The 26185-nt window shown below is 46.7% G+C and overlaps 1 protein-coding gene across 4 annotated transcripts in view; it reads left to right on the forward strand.

Moving 5' to 3' along the window:
• CLEC11A (C-type lectin domain containing 11A) overlaps positions 1–26185 on the forward strand; it is a 54223-nt gene that overhangs the window by 5795 nt on the left and 22243 nt on the right. For 3 of the 4 annotated variants that reach the window (XM_056544149.1, XM_056544147.1, XM_056544148.1), the window contains exons 2-3: positions 20112–20409; positions 22319–22604. In XM_056544149.1, coding sequence (XP_056400124.1) covers positions 20254–20409; positions 22319–22604 — 442 coding nt within the window. In that variant the 5' untranslated portion in view covers positions 20112–20253. Of the gene's footprint in view, positions 1–9156; positions 9179–20111; positions 20410–22318; positions 22605–26185 lie in introns of those variants that run through there. The other variant, XM_056544150.1, reaches the window with a different exon arrangement.

A 26185-nucleotide genomic window follows, 5' to 3' on the forward strand; every position in this document is an offset into this window, starting at 1 on the left:
GTGTCATCTGCAAAGATAGAAACAGAGCTGTTAATACCATCCTCTATATCATTGATAAATAAATTAAACAACAGCAGGCCCAGTACTGAACCTTGGGGTACACCACTAATAACCGGGGACCAATCAGAGTACGAATCATTGACCACCACTCTCTGGGTACGATCCATGAGCCAGTGTTCAATCCAGTTACAAACTAAAATTTCCAAACCCAAAGACCTTAACTTACCTGTCAGACGTCTATGAGGGACAGTATCAAACGCTTTAGCAAAATCCAGAAACACTATATCCACAGCCATTCCTCTGTCAAGGCTTCTACTCACCTCTTCATAAAAGCAAATTAGATTGGTTTGACAACTTCTATCCTTAGTAAACCCATGCTGGCTATCACTTATAATACAATTATCCCCTATGTATTCCTGTATGTAATCCCTTATAAGTCCTTTAAACAATTTATCCACAATGCACGTTAGACTTACCGGTCTATAGTTTCCTGGGGAAGACCTAGAGCTCTTTTTGAAGATTGACACCACATTCGCCTTGCGCCAGTCCCTTGGCACAATACCAGACACCAGTGAATCTCTAAATATCATGAACAGGGGTACAGATATTACTGAACTTACCTCTCTGAGAACTCCTGGGTGCAATCCATCTGGCCCTGGAGATTTGCTTACATTTAAATTACTTAACTTACCTTGTACCATCTCTACATTAAGCCAGTTCAGTACATTACATGATGTGTTACCAGCACTGACCTGTACATGATGTGTTACCAGCACTGACCTGGCCAATGTCAGCTCCTTCTTCCTTAGTATATACAGAACTAAAGAACCCATTCAGTAGCTCCGCCTTCTCTTGATCGCCCTTGACAACCTCCCCATTATCATTATTAAGGGGTCCTAAATGTCCTTGTTTTTTTTTTGCATTTATATATCTAAAAAGATATTTAGGATTAGTTTTGCTTTCTTTGGCCACCTGTCTCTCATTTTGAATTTTTGCTGTTTTTATTACATTTTTACAGATTTTATTAAGCTCCTTGTACTGTTTAAATGTTATAGCTGACCCATCAGATTTGTATTTTTTGAAGGCTATTTTTTGTTGTTGTTTATTGCTCTTTTAACATCATTTGTCAGCCATGTAGGATTTAGTTTTAAGCGTTTATATTTGTTCCCCTTTGGTATATATTTAGATGTATAGTTATTTAGAGTTGATTTAAAGATGTCCCATTTACCTTCTGTATCAGTATTTGAGAACACCTCCCCCCAGTCTATGTCCTGTAGTGCAGTTCTCAGCCCAGGGAAATTTGCCTTTTTAAAGTTAGATGCTTTTGCCTTCCCCGCCTGTCTTTGTTTTCTACATTTTAAGTCAAAAGTAACTATATTATGGTCACTATTACCAAGGTTTTCCCTCACAGTTACATTACCAACCAGCTCTGCGTTGTTGGAAATGATCAGATCCAACAAGGCATCACTTCTTGTTGGGTCCTCCACAAACTGGCCCATAAAATTATCCTGCAATAAATTTAGGAATTGTCGCCCCTTTGTAGTTTTAGCCAACCACGGACCCCAATCTATATCTGGATAGTTAAAATCTCCCATTATTACCACTGTACCTGCCCGGGCGGCCCTCTCTATTTGTTTATGCAGCCGACCTTCTATCTCTTCAGTGATATTGGGGGGTCTGTAGATTATTTTATTTTATTATTTTTTCAGTATTTCCCTCCTTTTGTAATTCTACCCACAATGATTCCACATCCTCAGAATCATCACACACTATGGCATCGTTCACACTGACTTTCATACCACTTCTTACATACACACAGACTCCACCACCTTTTCTGTTCATTCTATCCTTGCGAAACAATGTAAACCCCTGCAGATTGACAGCCCAGTGTTACGCCTAGCGCTCCGGGTCCCCGCTCCTCCCCGGAGCGCTTACGGCGTCTCTCTCTCCGCAGCGCCCCGGTCGGTCCCGCTGACCGGGAGCGCTGCACTGTCATGGCCGTCGGGGATGCGATTCGCACAGCGGGACGCGCCCGCTCGCGAATCGCATCCCAGGTCACTTACCCGTTCCCGTCCCCTGCTGTCATGTGCTGGCGCGCGCGGCTCCGCTCTCTAGGGCGCGCGCGCGCCAGCTCCCTGAGACTTAAAGGGCCAGTGCACCAATGATTGGTGCCTGGCCCAATTAGCTTAATTGGCTTACACCTGCTCCCAGACTATATCTTACCTCTGCCCCTGCACTCCCCTGCCGGATCTTGTTGCCTTAGAGCCTAGTGAAAGCGTTACTGTGATTATCCATACCGTGTACTTGACCTCCTGCTTGCCTTATTGACTACGATTCTTGCTGCCTGCCCCGACCTTCTGCTACGTCCGACCTTGCTTTGTCTACTCCCTTGTACCGCGCCTATCTTCAGCAGTCAGAGAGGTTGAGCCGTTGCTAGTGGATACGACCTGGTCACTACCGCCGCAGCAAGACCATCCCGCTTTGCGGCGGGCTCTGGTGAACACCAGTAGTGACTTAGAACCGGTCCACTAGCACGGTCCACGCCAATCCCTCTCTGGCACAGAGGATCCACCTCCTGCCAGCCGGAATCGTGACAGTAGATCCGGCCATGGATCCCGCTGAGGTTCCCTTGCCTTCTATCTCTGATCTCACCACGGTGGTCGCCCAGCAAGCCCGACAGATCGCCCATCTAACCCACCAGCTGTCGGAAGTGTCCACCATAGTGCAACAACTTCAGTCGCAACTTCTGCTACAGCAGCAACCATCTCCTCCGCCAGCTCCTGCACCCCTTCCGCAGCGAGTGGCCACTCCTAGCCTCCGCTTGTCCCTGCCGGACAAATTTGATGGGGACTCTAAGTTTTGCCGTGGCTTTCTTTCGCAATGTTCCCTGCACTTGGAGATGATGTCGGACCAGTTTCCTACTGAAAGGTCTAAGGTGGCTTTCGTAGTCAGCCTTCTGTCTGGAAAAGCCCTCTCATGGGCCACACCGCTCTGGGACCGCGATGACCCCGTCACTGCCTCTGTACACTCCTTCTTCTCGGAAATTCGAAGTGTCTTTGAGGAACCTGCCCGAGCCTCTTCTGCTGAGACTGCCCTGCTGAACCTGGTCCAGGGTAATTCTTCCGTTGGCGAGTACGCCATACAATTCCGTACTCTTGCTTCTGAACTATCCTGGAATAATGAGGCCCTCTGCGCGACCTTTAAAAAAGGCCTATCCAGCAACATTAAAGATGTTCTGGCCGCACGAGAAATTCCTGCTAACCTGCATGAACTCATTCATCTAGCCACTCGCATTGACATGCGTTTTTCTGAGAGACATCAAGAGCTCCGCCAGGAAAAAGACTTAGATCTCTGGGCACCTCTCCCACAGTCTCCGTTGCAATCTACGCCTAGGCCTCCCGCCGAGGAGGCCATGCAAGTGGATCGGTCTCGCCTGACCCAGGAGGAGAGGAATCGCCGTAGGGAAGCTAATCTTTGTCTGTACTGTGCCAGTACCGAACATTTTTTGGTGGATTGCCCTATCCGTCCTCCACGTCTGGGAAACGCACTCTCGCACCCAGCTCTCGTGGGTGTGGCGTCTCTTGAGTCTAAGTCGGCTTCTCCACGTCTCACGGTGCCCGTGCGGATTTTCCCTTCAGCCAACTCCTCCCTCTCAGCCGTGGCCTGCCTGGACTCTGGTGCCTCTGGGAATTTTATTCGTGAGTCCTTGGTGAATAAATTCCGCATCCCGGTGACCCGTCTCGTCAAGCCACTCTACATTTCCGCGGTCAACGGAGTCAGGTTGGATTGCACCGTGCGTTACCGCACGGAGCCCCTCCTAATGTGCATCGGACCTCATCACGAAAAAATTGAGTTTTTGGTCCTCTCCAATTGCACTTCCGAAATTCTCCTTGGACTACCCTGGCTTCAACACCATTCCCCAACCCTGGATTGGTCCACAGGGGAGATCAAGAGCTGGGGTTCCGCTTGTTTCAAGGACTGCCTTAAACCGGTTCCCAGTACTCCCTGCCGTGACCCTGTGGTTCCCCCTGTAACCGGTCTGCCGTCCTGCCATAAGAAGTGCCTCTCCCCCCCTCCCAGTCCAGTCAGGCAAGCCTCGGTGCCTCCTCATGGCCCCCGTCCTGGTGTCACACTGCCCCGTGCCAGGCCTCGCCCTCTGCCCTCCCTCCCCATTCCCACTCCTGCTGTACTGCCTGCCGTTGAGGAATCCCTCCATTCGTTCCCGGTGTCCTCATCCCAGGGGAGGCAGTTACCGGACAAAGAGAAGGGGAGACCTAAGGGGGGGGGTACTGTTACGCCTAGCGCTCCGGGTCCCCGCTCCTCCCCGGAGCGCTTACGGCGTCTCTCTCTCCGCAGCGCCCCGGTCGGTCCCGCTGACCGGGAGCGCTGCACTGTCATGGCCGTCGGGGATGCGATTCGCACAGCGGGACGCGCCCGCTCGCGAATCGCATCCCAGGTCACTTACCCGTTCCCGTCCCCTGCTGTCATGTGCTGGCGCGCGCGGCTCCGCTCTCTAGGGCGCGCGCGCGCCAGCTCCCTGAGACTTAAAGGGCCAGTGCACCAATGATTGGTGCCTGGCCCAATTAGCTTAATTGGCTTCCACCTGCTCCCAGACTATATCTTACCTCTGCCCCTGCACTCCCCTGCCGGATCTTGTTGCCTTAGAGCCTAGTGAAAGCGTTACTGTGATTATCCATACCGTGTACTTGACCTCCTGCTTGCCTTATTGACTACGATTCTTGCTGCCTGCCCCGACCTTCTGCTACGTCCGACCTTGCTTTGTCTACTCCCTTGTACCGCGCCTATCTTCAGCAGTCAGAGAGGTTGAGCCGTTGCTAGTGGATACGACCTGGTCACTACCGCCGCAGCAAGACCATCCCGCTTTGCGGCGGGCTCTGGTGAACACCAGTAGTGATTTAGAACCGGTCCACTAGCACGGTCCACGCCAATCCCTCTCTGGCACAGAGGATCCACCTCCTGCCAGCCGGAATCGTGACACCCAGTCATTTGAGGAGTAAAAAACGTACAATGCACTGTTCCAAATTATTACGCAAATTATTTATAGGATGTAAAGAACTGAATATTGTCATTTGTTGTGTTTGTAGCATATTTACTGAAATCAAAAGCTATTTCAATCAAACGTTTAACAACATTTTAACTTTTTAAACATTTTAACAGGTCACGTTACATTTTAACATAGGACCCCTTATTTAATAGCAGTCTTGCATCCATTGAACTTGTGAGTTTTTAGACAGTTTCTGCTTGAATTTGTTTGCAAGATGTCAGAATAGCCTCCCAGAGCTGCTGTTTGGATGTAAACTGCCTCCCACCCTCATAGATCTTTAGCTTGAGGATGCTCCAAAGGTTCTCAATAGGATTGAGGTCAATTGAAGATGGAGGCCACACCATGACTTTCTCTCCTTTTTATCCCCATAGCAGCCATTGATGCAGAGGTATTTCTTGCAGCATGAGATGGTGTATTGTCATGCATGAAGATGATCTTAAACTGCAAACTCCACATACTTTGCAGAGGTCCTCTTTACACCTTTGGGGCCCTAAAGGGGCAGGTCAGCTCTCTTCCCTTGATTCTGGCCCAAAACATGACTCCACCATGGCCTTGCTGATGTTGCAGCCTTGTTGGAACAGGGTGGCCATCCACCAACCATCCACTACTCTATCCATCTGGACCATTCAGGGTTGCACAGCACTCATCTGTAAACAGGACTGTTTGAAAATTAGTCTTCATGTATTTTTCTGCCCAATGCAGCTGTTTCTGCTTGTGAGCATTGGTTAGTGGTGGCCGAATAGAAGGTTTATGCACAGTTGAAAAACTCTGGAGGACTCTACACCTTGATGTCCGTGGGACTCCAGAGGCACCAGCAGCTTCAAATATCTGTTTGCTGCTATGTAATGCTATTTTAGCAGCTGCTCTCTTGATCCGATGCATGGATCTGGCAGAAATCTTCCTCAATGTGCCTTTCTCTGCATGAACCCGTCTGTGCTCCGAATCATCCACATATCTCTTAATAGTGTTGTGGTGTCGGACAGGGTAATGTGTGTAATTAACCTTAACGTGATACCAAGGCATGGTTGACCTATACACCACCCGAGGTAGGCCAGCTTCACCTGTGCCGGGCACGGGGCAAATAATCACTCAGACGCAAGCGTAAGGTTAACTGGCTTGCTTTACTGTGGTTGGAAAGATGGTACAATCCGTTACAGCTCAGATCAGCGTCATGGAGTTGCAGGGTGAACTTAGGGAAGCTTATCGGCTTGCCGGGACTTATAAATGATTGTTCTATACATGACTGATGCAGCCCAAGCTATACTTTAGAGACTTGGACTTGACTAACTTGCTGGCTTGACTTGTATAATATCCCCAAGACTGTAGGCTTACCGCAAGGCTTTGACTTTCACCTCAGTAGTGGGTTTTGTACTGGTAGTTGAAACGTGGTTACTGAACTTAGACCTCAGGCCTCCTTTCAGATCCACCTCACAGACAGACTTTACTCCTCACCAAACTGTACCTCAGCTAAACTCTGAACTCTAGCTACAGTATACAAGGGGACAATTTAGAGAGATCCCATTGGGTAGATAAGTCACCTGTTGACCACTGTATACTCCCCTTAACAACCAGGTCCTTAGCAACAGTAGATTTCTTAAGGTAACAGTGCATAGAAAATACAATACATTAACCATTGCATAGCTTTGCATAATACTGTAAATGATAGAGAGTTCTGAGGAGAGGGGACCCGTGACGGACATTGAGCAGCATCTGCCACACAGGATGGGCAGGAGTACAGAAGAACACGTGATTCTGTACTGGTCACCTCATTGCGATGATCACGCTTAAGTTTTCGTGAAATGTCTAATGTTTTCATACCTCATCAAAGGCAGTGAACAATTTCACTCTTTTCGGCAGCAGAAAGATCCCCATATTTCTTGAAAATGGTGTCTGCTTAATAATGTGGAACACCCACCTTTAGTAGTTTTTCCTTAAATTGGGCTCAACTGGCAATCTAATTATCACAGGTGTCCGAGATTGTTTTCAGTGATTAAAAGAACCCTGAGACACAATGCTATCCATGAATTAAACTGAAAAACAAAATATTTAATCTTTGTGACACTTAAATAGAATTTGCATAATAATTTGGAACAGGGTGTAATACATAACAGCACTTGAGCAATATTATTGACTTTATTTACTCTACCCGTCAGTGGTTTTAAAGGGGTATTCTGGATTTATACATCTTATGCCCTATCCAAAGGATAGGGCATAAGATGTATGATTGCAGGGGTCCCATTCTGTGCCGGGTGCTGCCTCCGAGAGGGGGCTGTGAGGTCACGCCCACGCCCCCTAGTGATGTCACACCGTCAATTCATGTCTATGGGAGGGGGCGGGAATGCCAGGGGCTGCACCGAGATCTCCGGGGCCCCCAGCTGCGGGACCCCTGAAATCATACATCTTATCCCCTATACTTTGGATAGGGGATAAGATGTATAAAGCTGGAATATCCCTTTAATGCCATAGCTGATCAGTGTAGAATAATATAGTAAAGGGAATTCATAACAAATATATCAATGGCAGGTAAAATGTTAATATATGGAAATTGCAACCTTCAGAAACAAAATTAGAATTTAGAGAGGAACTGACGTGATTAAGTTGTACATGTTCCTCAAGTCTCTCTATTCAAAGATCAATGTTAATGTCAAAGAAACATACATTTTTGGAGGAATTTTAAACAAAGACAGTAATGGTACTCGGTGGTCTAGACTGATATGAAGGCTGTGTAAAAACTCACCCTACACATATTATCCAGGAAGGGTGTAGCTATACCTGTGTTATGGTGTATATAAAAGACAACAAAAACGGACAACAATAGGCGCTGTCTAGTGCAGTTACCCAGGGTAACAGGTGCGTGGGAAACACAATAAATGAGACTTGTTCACCTGGTGGTGTTGAACTAAGAGCCTGACACCTTTTTGTGCTTGATAGGGTAGATACAGTGGCTGCCTCGGGCCCAATCCGTCTTATAGGGGGATCTTTGTATGCAGGAACAACTTAATTACCGGAGCATCCGGGCAGAGAGAAGGAGAAAAAGAGGTCTTTCGGGGCGCCCAGCCGTATTGGTGGTGCGGAATTAACCGGAGACACCAGTTAATAAAATAAACTAAAAAGTGCTATATTGAGTGGCGACACGTTTCGGGAACAAATGCTCCCTTTCTCAAGTCATCTCAAGGGAGCATTTGTTGCCGAAACGCGTCGCCACTTGGTATGCTTTGGTATGGTCTCCTAGTTACCTTTCAGACATTACACCGGCATATCTCCTGGACCTTCTGCCCTTCTTGGCTTATATCATGGTCAGTGTGAATGCACCCCCATGATCAAACACCTACTGCTTCCTTTTGGGAGCAGGAAAACATATATGGAAAGAGAGATATCAGAGCAATATTACAACTAGCGTATGATGGTAGGGTAAAGCCCCATTCACATGGCGGAATTTACAAGTAGAATCCTGCGGAAATTCAATGCTTTCAATGGGGTTCTGCTGCACTGTTCACACGGCAGAATTTCCACTGTGGAAACATCTGTCGCGGAAATTAAAATTCCCGACTTTCACTTTCTGTGAAATCTGCTCAGAAATGCATTGCCGTCTATGAAGACGGCAGATTTCTGAGCGGTCCTAGCACTGGCTTTTTCTGCCCTGTGGAATGTCCGGCTGGAAAAATGACATTGTGTGAAAAAGGCCTAAGGTTGTCCTGGTATAAATCCTGCTTTATTGGTGTCCTGGGACTTCACCTAAATTATTTGAGGACTTGCCTAGACAATAATGAACTGCAACAAACTCTGTATAGTTTTCCAGCCTTTCGATCTAAACAAGGATGCTCCAATTCCCCAAGAGAAGCAGAGATCCTAAAAATGACGAAGGACTGAACACAAGCTATCTTGATACGTTTTAGAATTAGTAATCTTCATTTCCGTCTTACCACATTGAGATTTGCTACATGACGTTTGAAATTCTGTGAGTTGCTCGTCATTTGCTCCTTAGCAACAGATTACCAACTGTCACAAATGACAGTTGGTAATGTGTTGCTAAGGAGCAAATGACGAGTAACTCACAGAATTTCAAACATCATGTAGCAAATCTCCATTGGAATGAATCACCGTGGTAATGAGGTCAGTTATTGGTTTTACTGCTTAAATTTCAGTCAATTTAGGACCATAAATCATTCCCGGCTACAATGACCATTGGGATTATATTGGCCATATATTGGCTCATTGTGTTGTCCAAATTACTGGGTACCAGATTAATGGAATTCAACTTCGATTGACATCATCCACCAAGTCTGGTAATCTAAAACAGTGGTCTGATTTGTGGCTCTCCAGCGATTTTGGAACTACAACTCCCAGCATTTCCTGACACATGTATTACGTCTAGAAACCATTCATTTTAATAGTAAATACTGTACATACCATTAGATAGAGGTGTACTTTTTCGTTGTGCTTTCAGCATGTAAAAGAAAAGATGTGGCATGTCCATTGTTTGTCTTTAGGGTATATTAGGCCATATTCACACACACTAAAATTGGCCATTTTTTAGAGGTAAAAAGATCAATGGGCATTTTTTAATAATGTGTATAATGTGTTCTTGTTACGCCGAGCGCTCCGGGTCCCCGCTCCTCCCCGGAGCGCTCGCTACACTCTCGCTACTGCAGCGCTCCGGTCAGATCCACTGACCCGGTGCGCTGCGATACCGCCTCCAGCCGGGATGCGATTCGCGATGCGGGTGGCGCCCGCTCGCGATGCGCACCCCGGCTCCCGTACCTGACTCGCTCTCCGTCGGTCCTGTCCCGGCGCGCGCGGCCCCGCTCCCTAGGGCGCGCGCGCGCCGGGTCTCTGCGATTTAAAGGGCCACTGCGCCGCTGATTGGCGCAGTGGTTCTAATTAGTGTGTTCACCTGTGCACTCCCTATTTATACCTCACTTCCCCTGCACTCCCTCGCCGGATCTTGTTGCCATTGTGCCAGTGAAAGCGTTTCCTTGTGTGTTCCTAGCCTGTGTTCCAGACCTCCTGCCGTTGCCCCTGACTACGATCCTTGCTGCCTGCCCCGACCTTCTGCTACGTCCGACCTTGCTTCTGTCTTCTCCCTTGTACCGCGCCTATCTTCAGCAGTCAGAGAGGTTGAGCCGTTGCTAGTGGATACGACCTGGTCACTACCGCCGCAGCAAGACCATCCCGCTTTGCGGCGGGCTCTGGTGAAAACCAGTAGTGACTTAGAACCGGTCCACTAGCACGGTCCACGCCAATCCCTCTCTGGCACAGAGGATCCACCTCCTGCCAGCCGGCATCGTGACAGTAGATCCGGCCATGGATCCCGCTGAAGTTCCTCTGCCAATTGTCGCCGACCTCACCACGGTGGTCGCCCAGCAGTCACAACAGATAGCGCAACAAGGCCACCAGCTGTCTCAACTGACCGTGATGCTACAGCAGCTACTACCACAGCTTCAGCAATCATCTCCTCCGCCAGCTCCTGCACCTCCTCCGCAGTGAGTGGCCGCTTCAGGCCTACGACTATCCTTGCCGGATAAATTTGATGGGGACTCTAAATTTTGCCGTGGCTTTCTTTCCCAATGTTCCCTGCACTTGGAGATGATGTCGGACCAGTTTCCTACTGAAAGGTCTAAGGTGGCTTTCGTAGTCAGCCTTCTGTCTGGAAAAGCTCTGTCATGGGCCACACCGCTCTGGGACCGCAATGACCCCGTCACTGCCTCTGTACACTCCTTCTTCTCGGAAATTCGAAGTGTCTTTGAGGAACCTGCCCGAGCCTCTTCTGCAGAGACTGCCCTGTTGAACCTGGTCCAGGGTAATTCTTCCGTTGGCGAGTACGCCGTACAATTCCGTACTCTTGCTTCAGAACTATCCTGGAATAATGAGGCCCTCTGCGCGACCTTTAAAAAAGGCCTATCCAGCAACATTAAAGATGTTCTGGCCGCACGAGAAATCCCTGCTAACCTACATGAACTCATTCATCTAGCCACTCGCATTGACATGCGTTTTTCCGAAAGGCGTCAGGAGCTCCGCCAGGATATGGACTTTGTTCGCACGAGGCGTTTTTTCTCCCCGGCTCCTCTCTCCTCTGATCCCCTGCAATCCGTTCCTGTGCCTCCCGCCGTGGAGGCTATGCAGGTCGACCGGTCTCGCCTGACACCTCAAGAGAGGACACGACGCCGCATGGAGAATCTCTGCCTGTACTGTGCCGGTACCGAACACTTCCTGAAGGATTGTCCTATCCGTCCTCCCCGCCTGGAAAGACGTACGCTGACTCCGCACAAAGGTGAGACAGTCCTTGATGTCAACTCTGCTTCTCCACGTCTTACTGTGCCTGTGCGGATATCTGCCTCTACCTTCTCCTTCTCTACTATGGCCTTCTTGGATTCTGGATCTGCAGGAAATTTTATTTTGGCCTCTCTCGTCAACAGGTTCAACATCCCGGTGACCAGTCTCGCCAGACCCCTCTACATCAATTGTGTTAACAATGAAAGATTGGACTGTACCATACGTTTCCGCACGGAGCCCCTCCTAATGTGCATCGGACCTCATCACGAGAAAATTGAGTTTTTGGTCCTCCCCAATTGCACTTCCGAAATTCTCCTTGGACTACCCTGGCTTCAACTCCATTCCCCAACCCTGGATTGGTCCACTGGGGAGATCAAGAGTTGGGGCCCCTCTTGTTTCAAGGACTGCCTTAAACCGGTTCCCAGTACTCCTTGCCGTGACTCTGTGGTTCCCCCTGTAACCGGTCTCCCTAAGGCCTATATGGACTTTGCGGATGTTTTTTGCAAAAAACAAGCTGAGACTCTACCTCCTCACAGGCCTTATGACTGTCCTATTGACCTCCTCCCGGGCACTACTCCACCCCTGGGCAGAATTTATCCTCTCTCTGCCCCAGAGACTCTTGCTATGTCTGAGTACATCCAGGAAAATTTAAAAAAGGGCTTTATCCGCAAATCCTCCTCTCCTGCCGGAGCCGGATTTTTCTTTGTGTCCAAAAAAGATGGCTCCCTACGTCCTTGCATTGACTACCGCGGTCTTAATAAAATCACGGTAAAGAACCGCTACCCCCTACCTCTCATCTCTGAACTCTTTGATCGCCTCCAAGGTGCCCACATCTTTACCAAACTGGACTTAAGAGGTGCTTATAATCTCATCCGCATCAGAGAGGGGGATGAATGGAAAACGGCATTTAACACTAGAGATGGACACTTTGAGTATCTGGTCATGCCCTTTGGCCTGTGCAACGCCCCTGCCGTCTTCCAAGACTTTGTTAATGAAATTTTTCGTGATCTCTTATACTTCTGTGTTGTTGTATATCTGGACGATATCCTGATTTTTTCTGCCAATCTAGAAGAACACCGCCAGCATGTCCGTATGGTTCTTCAGAGACTTCGTGACAATCAACTTTATGCCAAAATGGAGAAATGTCTGTTTGAATGCCAATCTCTTCCTTTCCTAGGATACTTGGTCTCTGGCCAGGGACTACAAATGGATCCAGACAAACTCTCTGCCGTCTTAGATTGGCCACGCCCCTCCGGACTCCGTGCTATCCAACGTTTTTTGGGGTTCGCCAATTATTACAGACAATTTATTCCACATTTTTCCACCATTGTGGCTCCTATCGTGGCTTTAACCAAAAAGAATGCCAATCCTAAGTCATGGCCTCCTCAAGCGGAAGACGCCTTTAAACAGCTCAAGTCTGCCTTTTCTTCGGCTCCCGTGCTCTCCAGACCTGACCCATCTAAACCCTTCCTATTGGAGGTTGATGCCTCCTCAGTAGGAGCTGGAGCGGTCCTTCTACAAAAAAATTCTTCCGGGCATGCTGTTACTTGTGGTTTTTTTTCTAGGACCTTCTCTCCGGCGGAGAGGAACTACTCCATCGGGGATCGAGAGCTTCTAGCCATTAAATTAGCACTTGAGGAATGGAGGCATCTGCTGGAGGGATCAAGATTTCCAGTTATTATTTACACCGATCACAAGAACCTCTCCTATCTCCAGTCTGCCCAACGGCTGAATCCTCGCCAGGCCAGGTGGTCTCTGTTCTTTGCCCGATTTAATTTTGAAATTCACTTTCGGCCTGTCGATAAGAACATTAGGGCCGATGCTCTCTCTCGTTCCTCGGATGCCTCGGAAGTAGAGCTCTCTCCGCAACACATCATTCCTCCTGACTGCCTGATCTCCACTTCTCCAGCCTCCATCAGGCAAACTCCTCCAGGGAAGACCTTCGTCTCTCCACGCCAACGCCTCGGAATCCTCAAATGGGGTCACTCCTCCCATCTCGCAGGTCATGCGGGCATCAAGAAATCCGTGCAACTCATCTCTCGTTTCTATTGGTGGCCGACTCTGGAGACGGATGTCGTGGATTTTGTGCGAGCCTGCACTGTCTGTGCCCGGGATAAGACTCCTCGCCAGAAGCCCGCTGGTCTTCTTCATCCTCTGCCTGTCCCCGAACAGCCTTGGTCTCTGATTGGTATGGACTTTATTACAGACTTACCCCCATCCCGTGGCAACACTGTTGTTTGGGTGGTCGTTGATCGATTCTCCAAAATGGCACATTTCATCCCTCTTCCTGGTCTTCCTTCAGCGCCTCAGTTGGCAAAACAATTTTTTGTACACATTTTTCGTCTTCACGGGTTGCCCACGCAGATCGTCTCGGATAGAGGCGTCCAATTCGTGTCAAAATTCTGGAGGGCTCTCTGTAAACAACTCAAGATTAAATTAAACTTTTCTTCTGCATATCATCCTCAATCCAATGGGCAAGTAGAAAGAATTAACCAGGTCTTGGGTGATTTTTACGGCATTTTGTTTCCTCCCGCCAGGATGACTGGGCAGATCTTCTACCATGGGCCGAATTCTCGTATAACTTCAGAGTCTCTGAATCTTCCTCCAAATCCCCATTTTTCGTGGTGTACGGCCGTCACCCTCTTCCCCCCCTCCCTACTCCCTTGCCCTCTGGTTTGCCCGCTGTGGATGAAATATCTCGTGATCTTTCCACCATATGGAAAGAGACCCCAAATTCTCTCTTACAGGCTTCATCACGCATGAAGAAGTTTGCTGATAAAAAAAGAAGAGCTCCCCCCATTTTTTCTCCTGGAGACAAGGTATGGCTCTCCGCTAAATATGTCCGCTTCCGTGTCCCTAGCTACAAATTGGGACCACGCTATCTTGGTCCTTTCAAAATTTTGTGCCAGATTAATCCTGTCTCTTACAAACTTCTTCTTCCTCCTTCTCTTCGTATTCCTAATGCCTTTCACGTTTCTCTTCTTAAACCACTCATCATCAACCGTTTCTCTCCAAAACTTGTTTCTCCCACTCCTGTTTCCGGCTCCTCGGACATCTTCTCCGTAAAGGAGATACTGGCCTCCAAGAAGGTCAGAGGGAAAACTTTTTTTTTAGTTGATTGGGAGGGTTGTGGTCCTGAAGAGAGATCCTGGGAACCTGAGGACAATATCCTAGACAAAAGTCTGCTCCTCAGGTTCTCAGGCTCTAAGAAGAGGGGGAGACCCAAGGGGGGGGGTACTCTTACGCCGAGCGCTCCGGGTCCCCGCTCCTCCCCGGAGCGCTCGCTACACTCTCGCTACTGCAGCGCTCCGGTCAGATCCACTGACCCGGTGCGCTGCGATACCGCCTCCAGCCGGGATGCGATTCGGGTGGCGCCCGCTCGCGATGCGCACCCCGGCTCCCGTACCTGACTCGCTCTCCGTCGGTCCTGTCCCGGCGCGCGCGGCCCCGCTCCCTAGGGCGCGCGCGCGCCGGGTCTCTGCGATTTAAAGGGCCACTGCGCCGCTGATTGGCGCAGTGGTTCTAATTAGTGTGTTCACCTGTGCACTCCCTATTTATACCTCACTTCCCCTGCACTCCCTCGCCGGATCTTGTTGCCATTGTGCCAGTGAAAGCGTTTCCTTGTGTGTTCCTAGCCTGTGTTCCAGACCTCCTGCCGTTGCCCCTGACTACGATCCTTGCTGCCTGCCCCGACCTTCTGCTACGTCCGACCTTGCTTCTGTCTACTCCCTTGTACCGCGCCTATCTTCAGCAGTCAGAGAGGTTGAGCCGTTGCTAGTGGATACGACCTGGTCACTACCGCCGCAGCAAGACCATCCCGCTTTGCGGCGGGCTCTGGTGAAAACCAGTAGTGACTTAGAACCGGTCCACTAGCACGGTCCACGCCAATCCCTCTCTGGCACAGAGGATCCACCTCCTGCCAGCCGGCATCGTGACAGTTCTCTTGTTATCCAGGGAAAAAAATTATGGTAGCTGTTGTTTTAAAGGCTGTTAAATTAATCTGCACGTCCTTTATTTGCGACTGATCTTGGATGAAAAATAAAAAAAATGGGCAAAAGAACAAAGTCAGACCAAAAAAATAATTTTAAAAACTGCCAATTTTTTAATGGCTACATAAAAAGGTCCTACGCTTAATGCTTCCATTACAATCAATGGGAGGACTAAAAATTACCCTAATACACATGAAATATGCTTGAAAAACATCTGCAAATAAAAAAGCCTCTAAAATACATGTGTAAAACACACTTTTCTGCCATAATACGTGTATTTTTTCTGCTTTTATTTTACGACAAATCTGACTTAATAGTATTCATCCCATCAAAATAACTTCTTTCCTTTACTTTTAGTCTTTGCATGGTCCGGGGCTTTTATTATGCCCTCAAGACAAAAAAGCTAATTCTTAAGACAGTATTCTGCTCACCCTGTGCATAGAATGGGGGTCACCCCTAAATTAGAGCGTACACTGTAACAACAAAAAAAGTTAATGGGAAATGTATTAAATATACAGTCTGCTCCAGAAAGTCCCACTCAGACAATATAATACATTTCAATAAGATCATTCTGAAAGGAATATACAAAACAGAGTAGTCAACAAGAGCTGGGAAAAAGAAGGGTAAGTATACCGTCTGTTCTGCGGTCTGGGTGAGGGGGGCTATAAACCAGACCCCAGACTAGAATATACACTGATGATGACAGGCAGTGGTGTATTTAGGTTTTGTGTTCTCCTAGGCCTAAAAGGGGAGTTTTAGGTTAGTCCCAGGTGCCAATGGGCATGTGGCTACTGCCTCATGGGTGCGGGGTAGTACTTCTCCGAGAAGGAGGTCTGAGTGAATGGTCTGAGCCAAGTTAGTGGCAGCCGACAAAGATTAAAAAATAAATAAATAAATAAATTAAATAAAAAACATAATCCTGTCCCCAGGAGCCCCCGATAAAGTGTTGCCCTAGGCCTGGGCCTTGTTGGCCTAGTTTTAGTTAACAGTTCATTTAACTGTAGTGACCAGTGTCGGGCAGCTGCTGCCAAAGAAATAAAATCATGGGGTGCAATAAAAGGGGCACAGAAGGAAATAATTCTACCTCTGTACAAATCACTAGTCAGACCACACATAGAATACTGTGTACAGTACTGGTCAGACCACACATAGAATACTGTGTACAGTACTGGTCAGACCACACATAGAATACTGTGTACAGTACTGGTCAGACCACACATAGAATACTGTGTACAGTACTGGTCAGACCACACATACAATACTGTGTACAGTACTGGTCAGATAACACATAGAATACTGTGTACAGTACTGGTCAGACCACACATGGAATACTGTGTACAGTACTGGGCACCAGTGTACAAGAAATATATAGTGGAGCTGGAGAGAGGGTTCAAAGACGAACAACCAGGGTAATACGGGGAATGGGAGGACTACAGTACCCAGAAAGATTATCAGAATTGGGGTTATTTAGTTTAGAAAAAAGAAGGCTTAGGGGTGACCTAATAACTATGTATAAATATATCAGGGGGCCGTACAGAGATCTCTCCATGATCTATTTATACCCAGGACTGTATCTATAACAAGGGGGAATCCTTTACGTCTAGAGGAAAGAAGGTTTCTACACCAGCACAGATGGGGGTTCTTTACTGTAAGAGCAGTGAGACTATGGAACTCTCTCCTGGAGGAGGTGGTCATGGTGAACTCGGTAAAAGAGTCATTTCTGGAGAATAATAACATTGCAGGTTATGGAGACTACATATATGTGGATGGAACATTGATCCAGGCATTTATTCTGATGCCATGTTTGTAGTCGGGAAGGATTTTTTTTCCTTGGTATGGGGTAATTGGAATAAGCTTCATGAGGGTTTTTGCCTTTTTCGGAATCAACATAATAGGGACAATATAGGTGTGGTGGCCCAGTACAGGAGTTGCACTCCTGTACCTTTCTGTCCTGTGTGGTAGACTCTATCTCAGTTTCCCCTGAGTCCCCCCTTATTGTATATATCTCAAATGGTTAATAAGTGCCTTATGTTCTGTATGAGATTGTCTTTATAATGTTCATATGCCTTTAAATGTTGTTACCAAGTCATGTAACCAGGGAAGGTGTCAGTGACCAGGTGACCTGTGTGTGACCAATAGGACCCCTCCAAATTGCTCCCTTATAAACCCAGGGAGGAGCTAGCTTGTTCTCTTGAGTACATGCTGAGGAACGGAACAGTCAAGACCTGCGAGTGTCTGGTGTCCTGAGGAGACCTAAGGCTTAGTCCCGCAGCCACACTTCCATCACCAAGTGCCCCACAAGTGAATGTCAAAGCCCTGTAAGCTACACAAGGGGTGAAGTCTAGTCAGTCCTAGTCAAGTCCGTCTTAATTCAGCATGGGCCTGTAGTATTCAGTCCAAGTCCACTACAAGTCCCAGTGAGCCAGCAAGTCTCAGAAGTCACTGGTCACCTCCTTGGGCCTAACTGAACTGTAAAGACTATTCCATCTGTCTGCCTCAGTAAAGCTGCGGTTGTTCAGTGATCCTGCAACGCAGATCTCCGACCAGCTTCAGAAAGAATCCCTCTGCTAGTGTGGGTTACGTTTATTTATACCTAACAAAAGGGAGGGTTTACAAAGCTACTCCCACATACAGTACAGAGCCACGCCCATACATACAGTCAGCATTAGGTTACAAGGTAATGATTCAGCCTACAGAAGATATGACACCTCCATGTGCCATCAATAACCACCACATCTGCAGCTATGGTGGCCAGTTGACAACACATGAATCTACGCCATATCACACAATATGAAAGCAATGTGACAACTTAATATTTCCACGACAGCATCAAAGTCATTATTTTCCCCGCGTCTAGCCCAGGATCCAGCGGCCATACCTCGGGTGGTGCAAAGGTTAACCAAGCCCTGGCGTCACGAATACAAGGGGTTAATGCCATCTGTCCCTAGGGTAATAACATCTGCCCTCATCACAGCCTCGCCCCATAGGGTTATAGGTTGAACTTGATGTACTCTGATCTTTTTTCAACCTTAAGAACTATGTAACTAGTTAAAGATACAGGGCTGAACACAGGGGTGCATCTGTTACTACAGGGCTTACAATTTTGCACTAATGTGAGATGGAAGGCGGTTGCAGATAGGGAGTTTTGGGATAGTGAGAGGTCGATATGCTGGATATTGTATATACTGTATGCAGGAGTTAGGGGCTCTGGTCTGGGGCATAAATATATTGAGTGGGCTTGGGCATGGGTCTACATGTATTTCAGGGGTCTGATCTTACATCTGAAATTAATATAGAGGTCTGGGGGTCTAATTTTAAATAGAATCTGTCAGCTCTATATGTTGTTAAGAGCTGCAGACACATTTGGATAGCTGTTAGAGTATAATAGTAAACTGTAACTCCTGTGGAGCTGATGGTTGTTACCAAATCTATAAAATCTTCTTTTTATCTCTTATCCAAGTGTCAAGGAGGTAGAGCCAAGCTGCTGTAGTGCCCCAAACTGGTATGCCTTGTGGCTTGCCCTTACCTCCCCAGCCTCTCCTTAATTGACATACTGAGTTTTTCTTGCTGCAGATGTCCTTTAAGTTAATCAAGGAGGGGCTGGGATGTGAGGGCAAGTGAGGAGATGTGCCAGTCTGGGGCACTTGAGCATGTTGGTCCCACCTCCTTAAAGGGGTACTCCGCTGCTCAGTGTTTTGAACAAGCTGTTCGGAACACTGGGGCCGGCGCCGGGAGCTTGTGACGTCATAGCCCCCTCCCATAGATCTGCATTGAGGGGGTGGGGTGTGACGTCATGAGGGGTGGGGCTATGACGTCAGGAGCTCCCTGCGTCGGCTCCAGCATTCAGAACAGTTTGTTCCAAACGTTGGGCAGCGGAGTACCCCTTTAACACTTGGCTTAGCAGTAACAAATAGATTCCATAAATTTGGTGACCCATCCCCCCCCCCTCCTCCCCCTCAGCTCCAAGAAAGGTGCAGTTTACTTTTATACCCTAACAGCTATCCCAGAGTGTCGGCAGCTTTTAGCAACAAATTCAGATGACAGATTACCTTAAATATAAGGGATTAAATATATTTATCCCTGTCATTTTATAAAAGCCATGTACCTTACAATTGCCTTTCCCATTTTTGTCCCCACCTGCTGCTCTTGTGTCCTCCTGTCATGCTCAGCCTCAGTTTAAAGGGACCGAGCTGCAATACCATTCACAACCTATAGACAAGTGTGGTGCTACTTTAAGGATATGTTCACACTGCAGAATCTCCGCTCGCAGCTGTATGCTACAGAGGAAATTAGTTTCTTTTTGAATTTCTTTTTTGTCTTGTCCACAGTGCTCTCTGCTGACACCTGATGCCCGTATCAGGAACTGTCCAGAGCAGGAGAAAATTCCCATAGCAAACCTATGCTGCTCTGGACAGTTCCTGATACAGGCATCAGGTGTCAGCAGAGAGCACTGTGGACAAGACAAAAAAGAAATTCAAAAAGAAAACAATTTCCTCTGTAGTATTCAGCAGCTAATAAGTACTGGAAGGATTAAGATTTTTTAATAGAAGTAATTTACAAATCTGTTTAACGTTCTGGCACCAGTTTTCCAGTACCCCTTTAAATGTCCCATTGATGCTCATATCCATAGTATCTGAAATTGCTATTAAAATATGGAGCATCAAAAATGTTTTAGGACTCCCCCTTCTCTCCCTGTGGTTGTTGGCCGCAGCATCTATTTCTTGGCTACTGCACAGCAGACGTTAGAAAAAAAAAAAAAGACTTTGATATTTCCTGTCTTTAAGAGTGACTTCATATGAGGAATTCTGCAGCCGAGACAAAGAAACTTCAGTATAGGAGAGAAGGGCAGCCGGACATCTCAGCTCGCTTTCTAGGATCCTGATTTGATTCTCTGGAGAAGATCCCTTTCCATTTTACTTCCAAACCATGATCTGGACAAGTATTTTCCTTATACTGTTCTTCAACCAACTCTGCAGCAGCCAGGCTGAGGAACAGGATAGTGCCGAGAGGCTTCTCAATGGTGAGGTGTCTGAGATGGAGAACAACCTCTCAGCTGAGGAACAAAAGAAGGACTTGGAGAAGGTAAGAATTACCAAGGTTAAAGGGGTAATCCGCCCCTAGACATCTTTTCCCCAGTCGTTTAGAGTGTCAGTGCAGAGCCGGAGGCTCCTGACGTCACGGCCGCGCCAAGCTCGTGACATCACGGCCACGCCCCCTCAATGCAAGTCTATGGGAGGGGGCGTGACGGCCGTCACGCCCCCTCCCATAGACTTGCATTGAGGGGGCTTGGCCATGACATCACAAGGGGGCGTTACCATGAAGTCGCCAGCCTCTGCCCCGCATAGCCAGTCATCCAGCAGGGAGTGAAGTTCTCTCTGTGCACCGGATGACTGGCGTGCCACAGCCGTGATCGCAGGACCCCGCGATCAGACATCTCATCCCCCTATGCTTTGGATAGGGGATAAGATATCTATTGGCGGAGTACCCCTTTAAGTCTTACAACATGCTAACTCTACCCTGAAGGTTCCTGTCCTATTGTTTGTAGGGCGCCTTCATCACTGATGGTCAACAATTGCAGTAACCAATTCTCAGGAATGGTGAAGGTGCCATAAGGCAGGTGCCCCACTATTTACACTATTGAAGGGAACCTGTCACATTGAAAATACAGTCACGTCTGCAGGTATCATGTAATAGAGGAGGAGGAGCTGAGCAGACTGATGCATAGTTACATTGGAAAAGTTCTAGGATAACTTATCATGTATTCATGTAAGCTGCCTATCACAGAGCAGGACCACCCTCTTGACTATTTAGCCCAGAATGAGCAGATATTTACATAAATAAATGACTAGCTATCCTGGAACTTTTCCCACAAAACTATATATCAATCTGTTCAGCTCCTCCTGCTCTATAACATGATGTCGTCAGATTGGACTGTATTTTCAGTGTGACAGTTTCCCTTTAAATTGTCGAAAATATGATTTTTGGGACACCCCTATTATTGAGCCATACAAATAGCATTATTTCCCAGCCTGAGGTCATACAGCAAACTTTTTACCGGAGTTCCCCATGCACATTATCCCTAAAAATATTGTGGTGACCCAGTACCTTTGCTGCCCTGTCAGGCAGCCTCCCTGCATTGTCCCCTGGGCCCCCCCCTGTATCTGTTCTACTGTAATTGTATATTATCCCCTATGTTATGCATAAGAATGTTGTATCTTTAAGAAAGGTTAACATGTGATCACCAGTTGTCATGTGAGTTGTCATGTGATTGTTAACCAGGAGGTATCATTGACCAGGTGACTTAAGGGTGACCAATGGGACCCCACCAGAGTCTCCCCTATAAAAGCCCTGGTAGGAGTCTCTTTGCTGAGGTGCAGTTGAGCCTAAGAGTATGTCTGGAGTCATAGGAGCCTCAATTCAAGTCTGCCTCAATTCAAGTAAGCTAAAGTCTTATAGACTGTACCATCTGTCATCGGAGTCATTATTGCCCCCGTGCCTAGCCCAGGATCCAGCAGTATACCTTTGGTTGGTATTGAGGATAAACCACACCCTGGCATAACGAATACAAGGGGTTAATGCCATCTGCCCCTAGGGTAAATCCATCTTCCCTGCATCACACCCCATACCACAATATTATGGCACCTTTGTACATTTTCTATATACTTCTTAAACATGATGCCTTGACCAACTAAGATCAGCTACTCCTTAGGAGCCTCAGGCTTTAGTATACAGTCAGCCAGCACCCGGCCTGCATACTTTCCTAGTATCCTCAGGCACCTTCAGGAGCAACATACAGGCAGCCAGCATACTATATACAAAATATCTGCTTTGCTGTCATGTATGACTCCCTCTGGATTCCAGCACATCGCTGTGTGCCCGTACATGTTAGCGAGGCAAAGGTACTGCTTTTTTTGCTGGAAGTATCATACAGTAAAGTAGGCTCCAGTCATGGGTGTAAGGTTGTTCTTAATACATAAATATCTGTCTTCAGCCCCTCTTAGGTCATTTAGACATCACCGTACCCCCAGAAAAACGTCCACTGCTGCCCCCCAAAACGGGAGCTAAATATTCCTTCAACGTAACACTGATTTCTGTTTCCAAAAATGAAAATGGGGTGATCCTTCAAAAGCCAGAGGAGGAGGAGGAGGAGGAAGATCACCAAGAAGAGGAGGTTGAGGAAACGGGTGAAGAAGCATCAAAGGAAGATGAAGTAGTTCCAACTAAAACCGCACAGCCAGCCACTACTCTACCGGCAGACGATAACTTGAGCTACATCTGTGAGTATTTTCCATATATTTGATATCATTTCCGTAAAAAGAAAAATAATTTAAATGATACATTATTAAAGGGATGTGCCACCTATACACAGGGTAGGGGATAAGTGTCTGGTAAAAGGGTCCAACCTCTGGGAGCCCCTAGATATCTCAATAACGGTACTCCCAAAACTCCTGTGGTGTGCGTCCTACTCAAGTGATTGTCTATGGGAGCACCAGAGATACTAGAGATTATTAATATGCTCTACATGCCATATGGTACAATCAATAAATAGGGTATTCCACAAGATATGCCTGAATTGTCTGGTCGCGCCCCATAGACTTGCATTTAGGGGGCGGAGTGTGACGTCATGAGGGGTGGGGCTATGGCGTCACGAGTTCCTGGCGCCGGCTCCAGAGTTCGGAACAGTTTGTTCCAAAGCTGAGCAGCGGAGTACCCCTTTAACCCCTTAACGACGCAGGACGTATATTTACGTCCTGCGCCGGCTCCCGTGATAAGAAGCGGGATCGCGCCGCTATCCCGCATCATATCGCGTCGGTCCCGGCACTCATCAACGGCCGCGACCCGCGGCTAATACCACACATCGCCGATCGCGGCGATGTGCGGTATTAACCCTTTAGAAGCGGCAGTCAAAGCTGACCGCCGCTTCTAAAGTGAAAGTGAAAGTGACCCGGCTGCTCAGTCGGGCTGTTCGGGACCGCCGCGGTGAAATCGCGGCGTCCCGAACAGCTTGCAGGACACTGGGAGGGCCCTTACCGGCCTCCTCGGTGTCCGATCGGCGAATGACTGCTCCGTGCCTGAGATCCAGGCAGGAGCAGTCAAGCGCCAATAAAACTGATCACAGGCATAGGAGATCAGTGTGTGCAGTGTTATAGGTCCCTATGGGACCTATAACACTGCAAAATAAAAAGGGAAAAAAAAGTGTTAATAAAGGTCAGTTAACCCCTTCCCTAATAAAAGTTTGAATCACCCCCCTTTTCCCATAAAAAAAATAAAACAGTGTAAAAATAAATAAAAATAAACATATGTGGTATCGCCGCGTGCGTAAATGTCCGAACTATAAAAATATATCATTAATTAAACCGCACGGTCAATGGCGTACGCGCAAAAAAATTCCAAAGTCAAAAAAAGCACATTTTTGGTCACTTTTTATACCATTAAAAAATGAATAAAAAGTGATCAAAAAGTCCGATCAAAACAAAAATCATACCGATAAAAACTTCAGATCACGGCGCAAAAAATGAGTCCCCATACCACCCTGTACGTGGAAAAATAAAAAAGTTATAGGGGTCAGAAGATGACATTTTTAAACGTATAAATTTTCCTGCATGTAGTTATGATTTTTTCCAGAAGTGCGACAAAATCAAACCTATATAAGTAGGGGATCATTTTAACCGTATGGACCTACAGAATAATAATAAGGTGTAATTTTTACCGAAATATGCACTGCGTAGAAACGGAAGCCCCCAAAAGTTACAAAATGGCATTTTTTCTTTGATTTTGTCGCACAATGATTTTTTTTTCCGTTTCACCGTGGATTTTTGGGTAAAATGACTAATGTCACTGCAAACTAGAATTGGTGACGCAAAAAATAAGCCATAATATGGATTTTTAGGTGGAAAATTGAAAGGGTTATGATTTTTAAAAGGTAAGGAGGAAAAAACAAAAGTGCAAAAACTGAAAAACCCTGAGGCCTTAAGGGGTTAAGTGTTGCGCTGGCAAAATGTATTTCATACATAAAGTAGTCTTATATTCAGGCCTTTTGTTTTTTTTCTTTTTAAGTGTATAGGGGGGGGGTTGTTGTATAGTAATGATCCTCTAATAATTGAGCAAATACGGTACGTAGTGAGTCATTGACTATACCGCAAACCACAAAGTCCACACTAACTTTCTGCCAACTTCTGCTAAGAACAAAATTTTTCCTTGTAAACATTTCTTTTTCTATGTTTCTAAGCAAGGATTTGGTTCCTCAACATTTTCCTTGGAATTCATTTTTTTTTTGCAACATGATCCGCCTGATGTGAATACAAAGAAGGAACAGATTTCGAGGCATCTGAGAGATGTCCGCGCATGTCGTACACTCACCACAAATTTGTGCTACAAACTGTGTCAGGGCATAGAGACCAAACCACAGGTTACAGATTGGCTCTGTGCTGTAAATTACACATTGAAAATAAACTAGGACTTACTGTATCAATGCATTTAAAGGGACATCCACCTTCTAATAATTTTTGGTTTTTCAATTTCCAATTGGAAGAGTAGAGGACATTTTTCAGTCTGAACTGAATCAGAAAAGAGAAGACCGCATAGTTGGTAGCATTAGGAGTAATAGTTAGTAGTCCCTCCAAAGGTCTCCGGGTTTAGTAATGACTCCAGTGTATCTAAGTAGGTTCATCCCCTAACATAGTTATCTGGACTGCATAGAGCCAGGGCTGGATTGCCAAGAGAGGCGACTGCCTAGGGGTTCCCATTTTTAAGTTACCTCCAGCCTTTTCAGGATACTCCCAGACAGGGACATATACAAGCAGGCTCCTTTACAATTAAAACTGCACATATATTTATGCATAGATATTTTTCTCCTTTTTCGTGCTTTGATCTGTAGCTTTTATAAGTACCACTTTTGCGTATATGTAACTTTTTGATCGCTTTTTATCCTATTTTTAATCTGTGATGTGATGACCAAAAATCAAAGAATTTTGGACTTTACCGTACAGGATCATTAAAATTATATTTTCATAGTTCAGATATTTTCACAGACAGCGATAATAAATATGTTTATTTATTTATTTATTTATTTATTTTTTCAATTTTTTTTTCAACAATTGGAATAGTGGTTGATTACATTATTATTGGGGAAAGGTTTATTTATATTTTTAAAAACGTTTTATTACTTTATACATTTTTCAAGTCCTTATAGCAATCTTTGGATTGCTATTACTGTTCAGTGCAATGCATTGGCATAGCACTAATCAGTACAATCAGCAATCTACTTGTTTAGTCTGCTAAAAGACAGACCATACAAGAAGATCCCGGGAGCAGCCCTGGAGCAGGTGAGGAGAGCTCCGACCGCCTTCTTTACTTAGCGCATCCCTGTAATTGCACAGTGGGTGGTCCGCTGAGTCTCTCAAAGCCCGCAAATGCTTTGGGTGCCATTATCAGTATTGATCATGACATCTTAGGGGTTAATTGTGGGCATCATCGTGATCACTGATGTCTGTTATTAGCGGCGTGATGTTCGTCCTGGTGCACTATGTACTAGGGCACTGTGAAGTTTATTTACGCCCTGGGTCCTCTAAGGGTTAGGAGCCAATTATAGTGGTCAGGATTAGAGATCACTCTGAAGCTGGTCATTTAACCCTCTAGATGCCATGGTCAATAGCAACTGTGGCATCTAGGTAGTGTTGTCAGGGATCTGATCAGCACTCTCATGATGGAATTGTTGGGTGCTAATCAGTTGCCAAAGCAGCCAAGGGACTTCCAAAAGGCTTCCATGGATGTCATGCAAATCTACTCTCGTAGGAAGCCACAGGCAGGGTATACTAGTAGATCACCAATCTGACAGTACACTGCAATACGTTAGCAT

The sequence above is a fragment of the Hyla sarda genome, chromosome 10 (genome assembly GCF_029499605.1).
Source record: "Hyla sarda isolate aHylSar1 chromosome 10, aHylSar1.hap1, whole genome shotgun sequence".
Classification (NCBI taxonomy): domain Eukaryota; kingdom Metazoa; phylum Chordata; class Amphibia; order Anura; family Hylidae; genus Hyla; species Hyla sarda.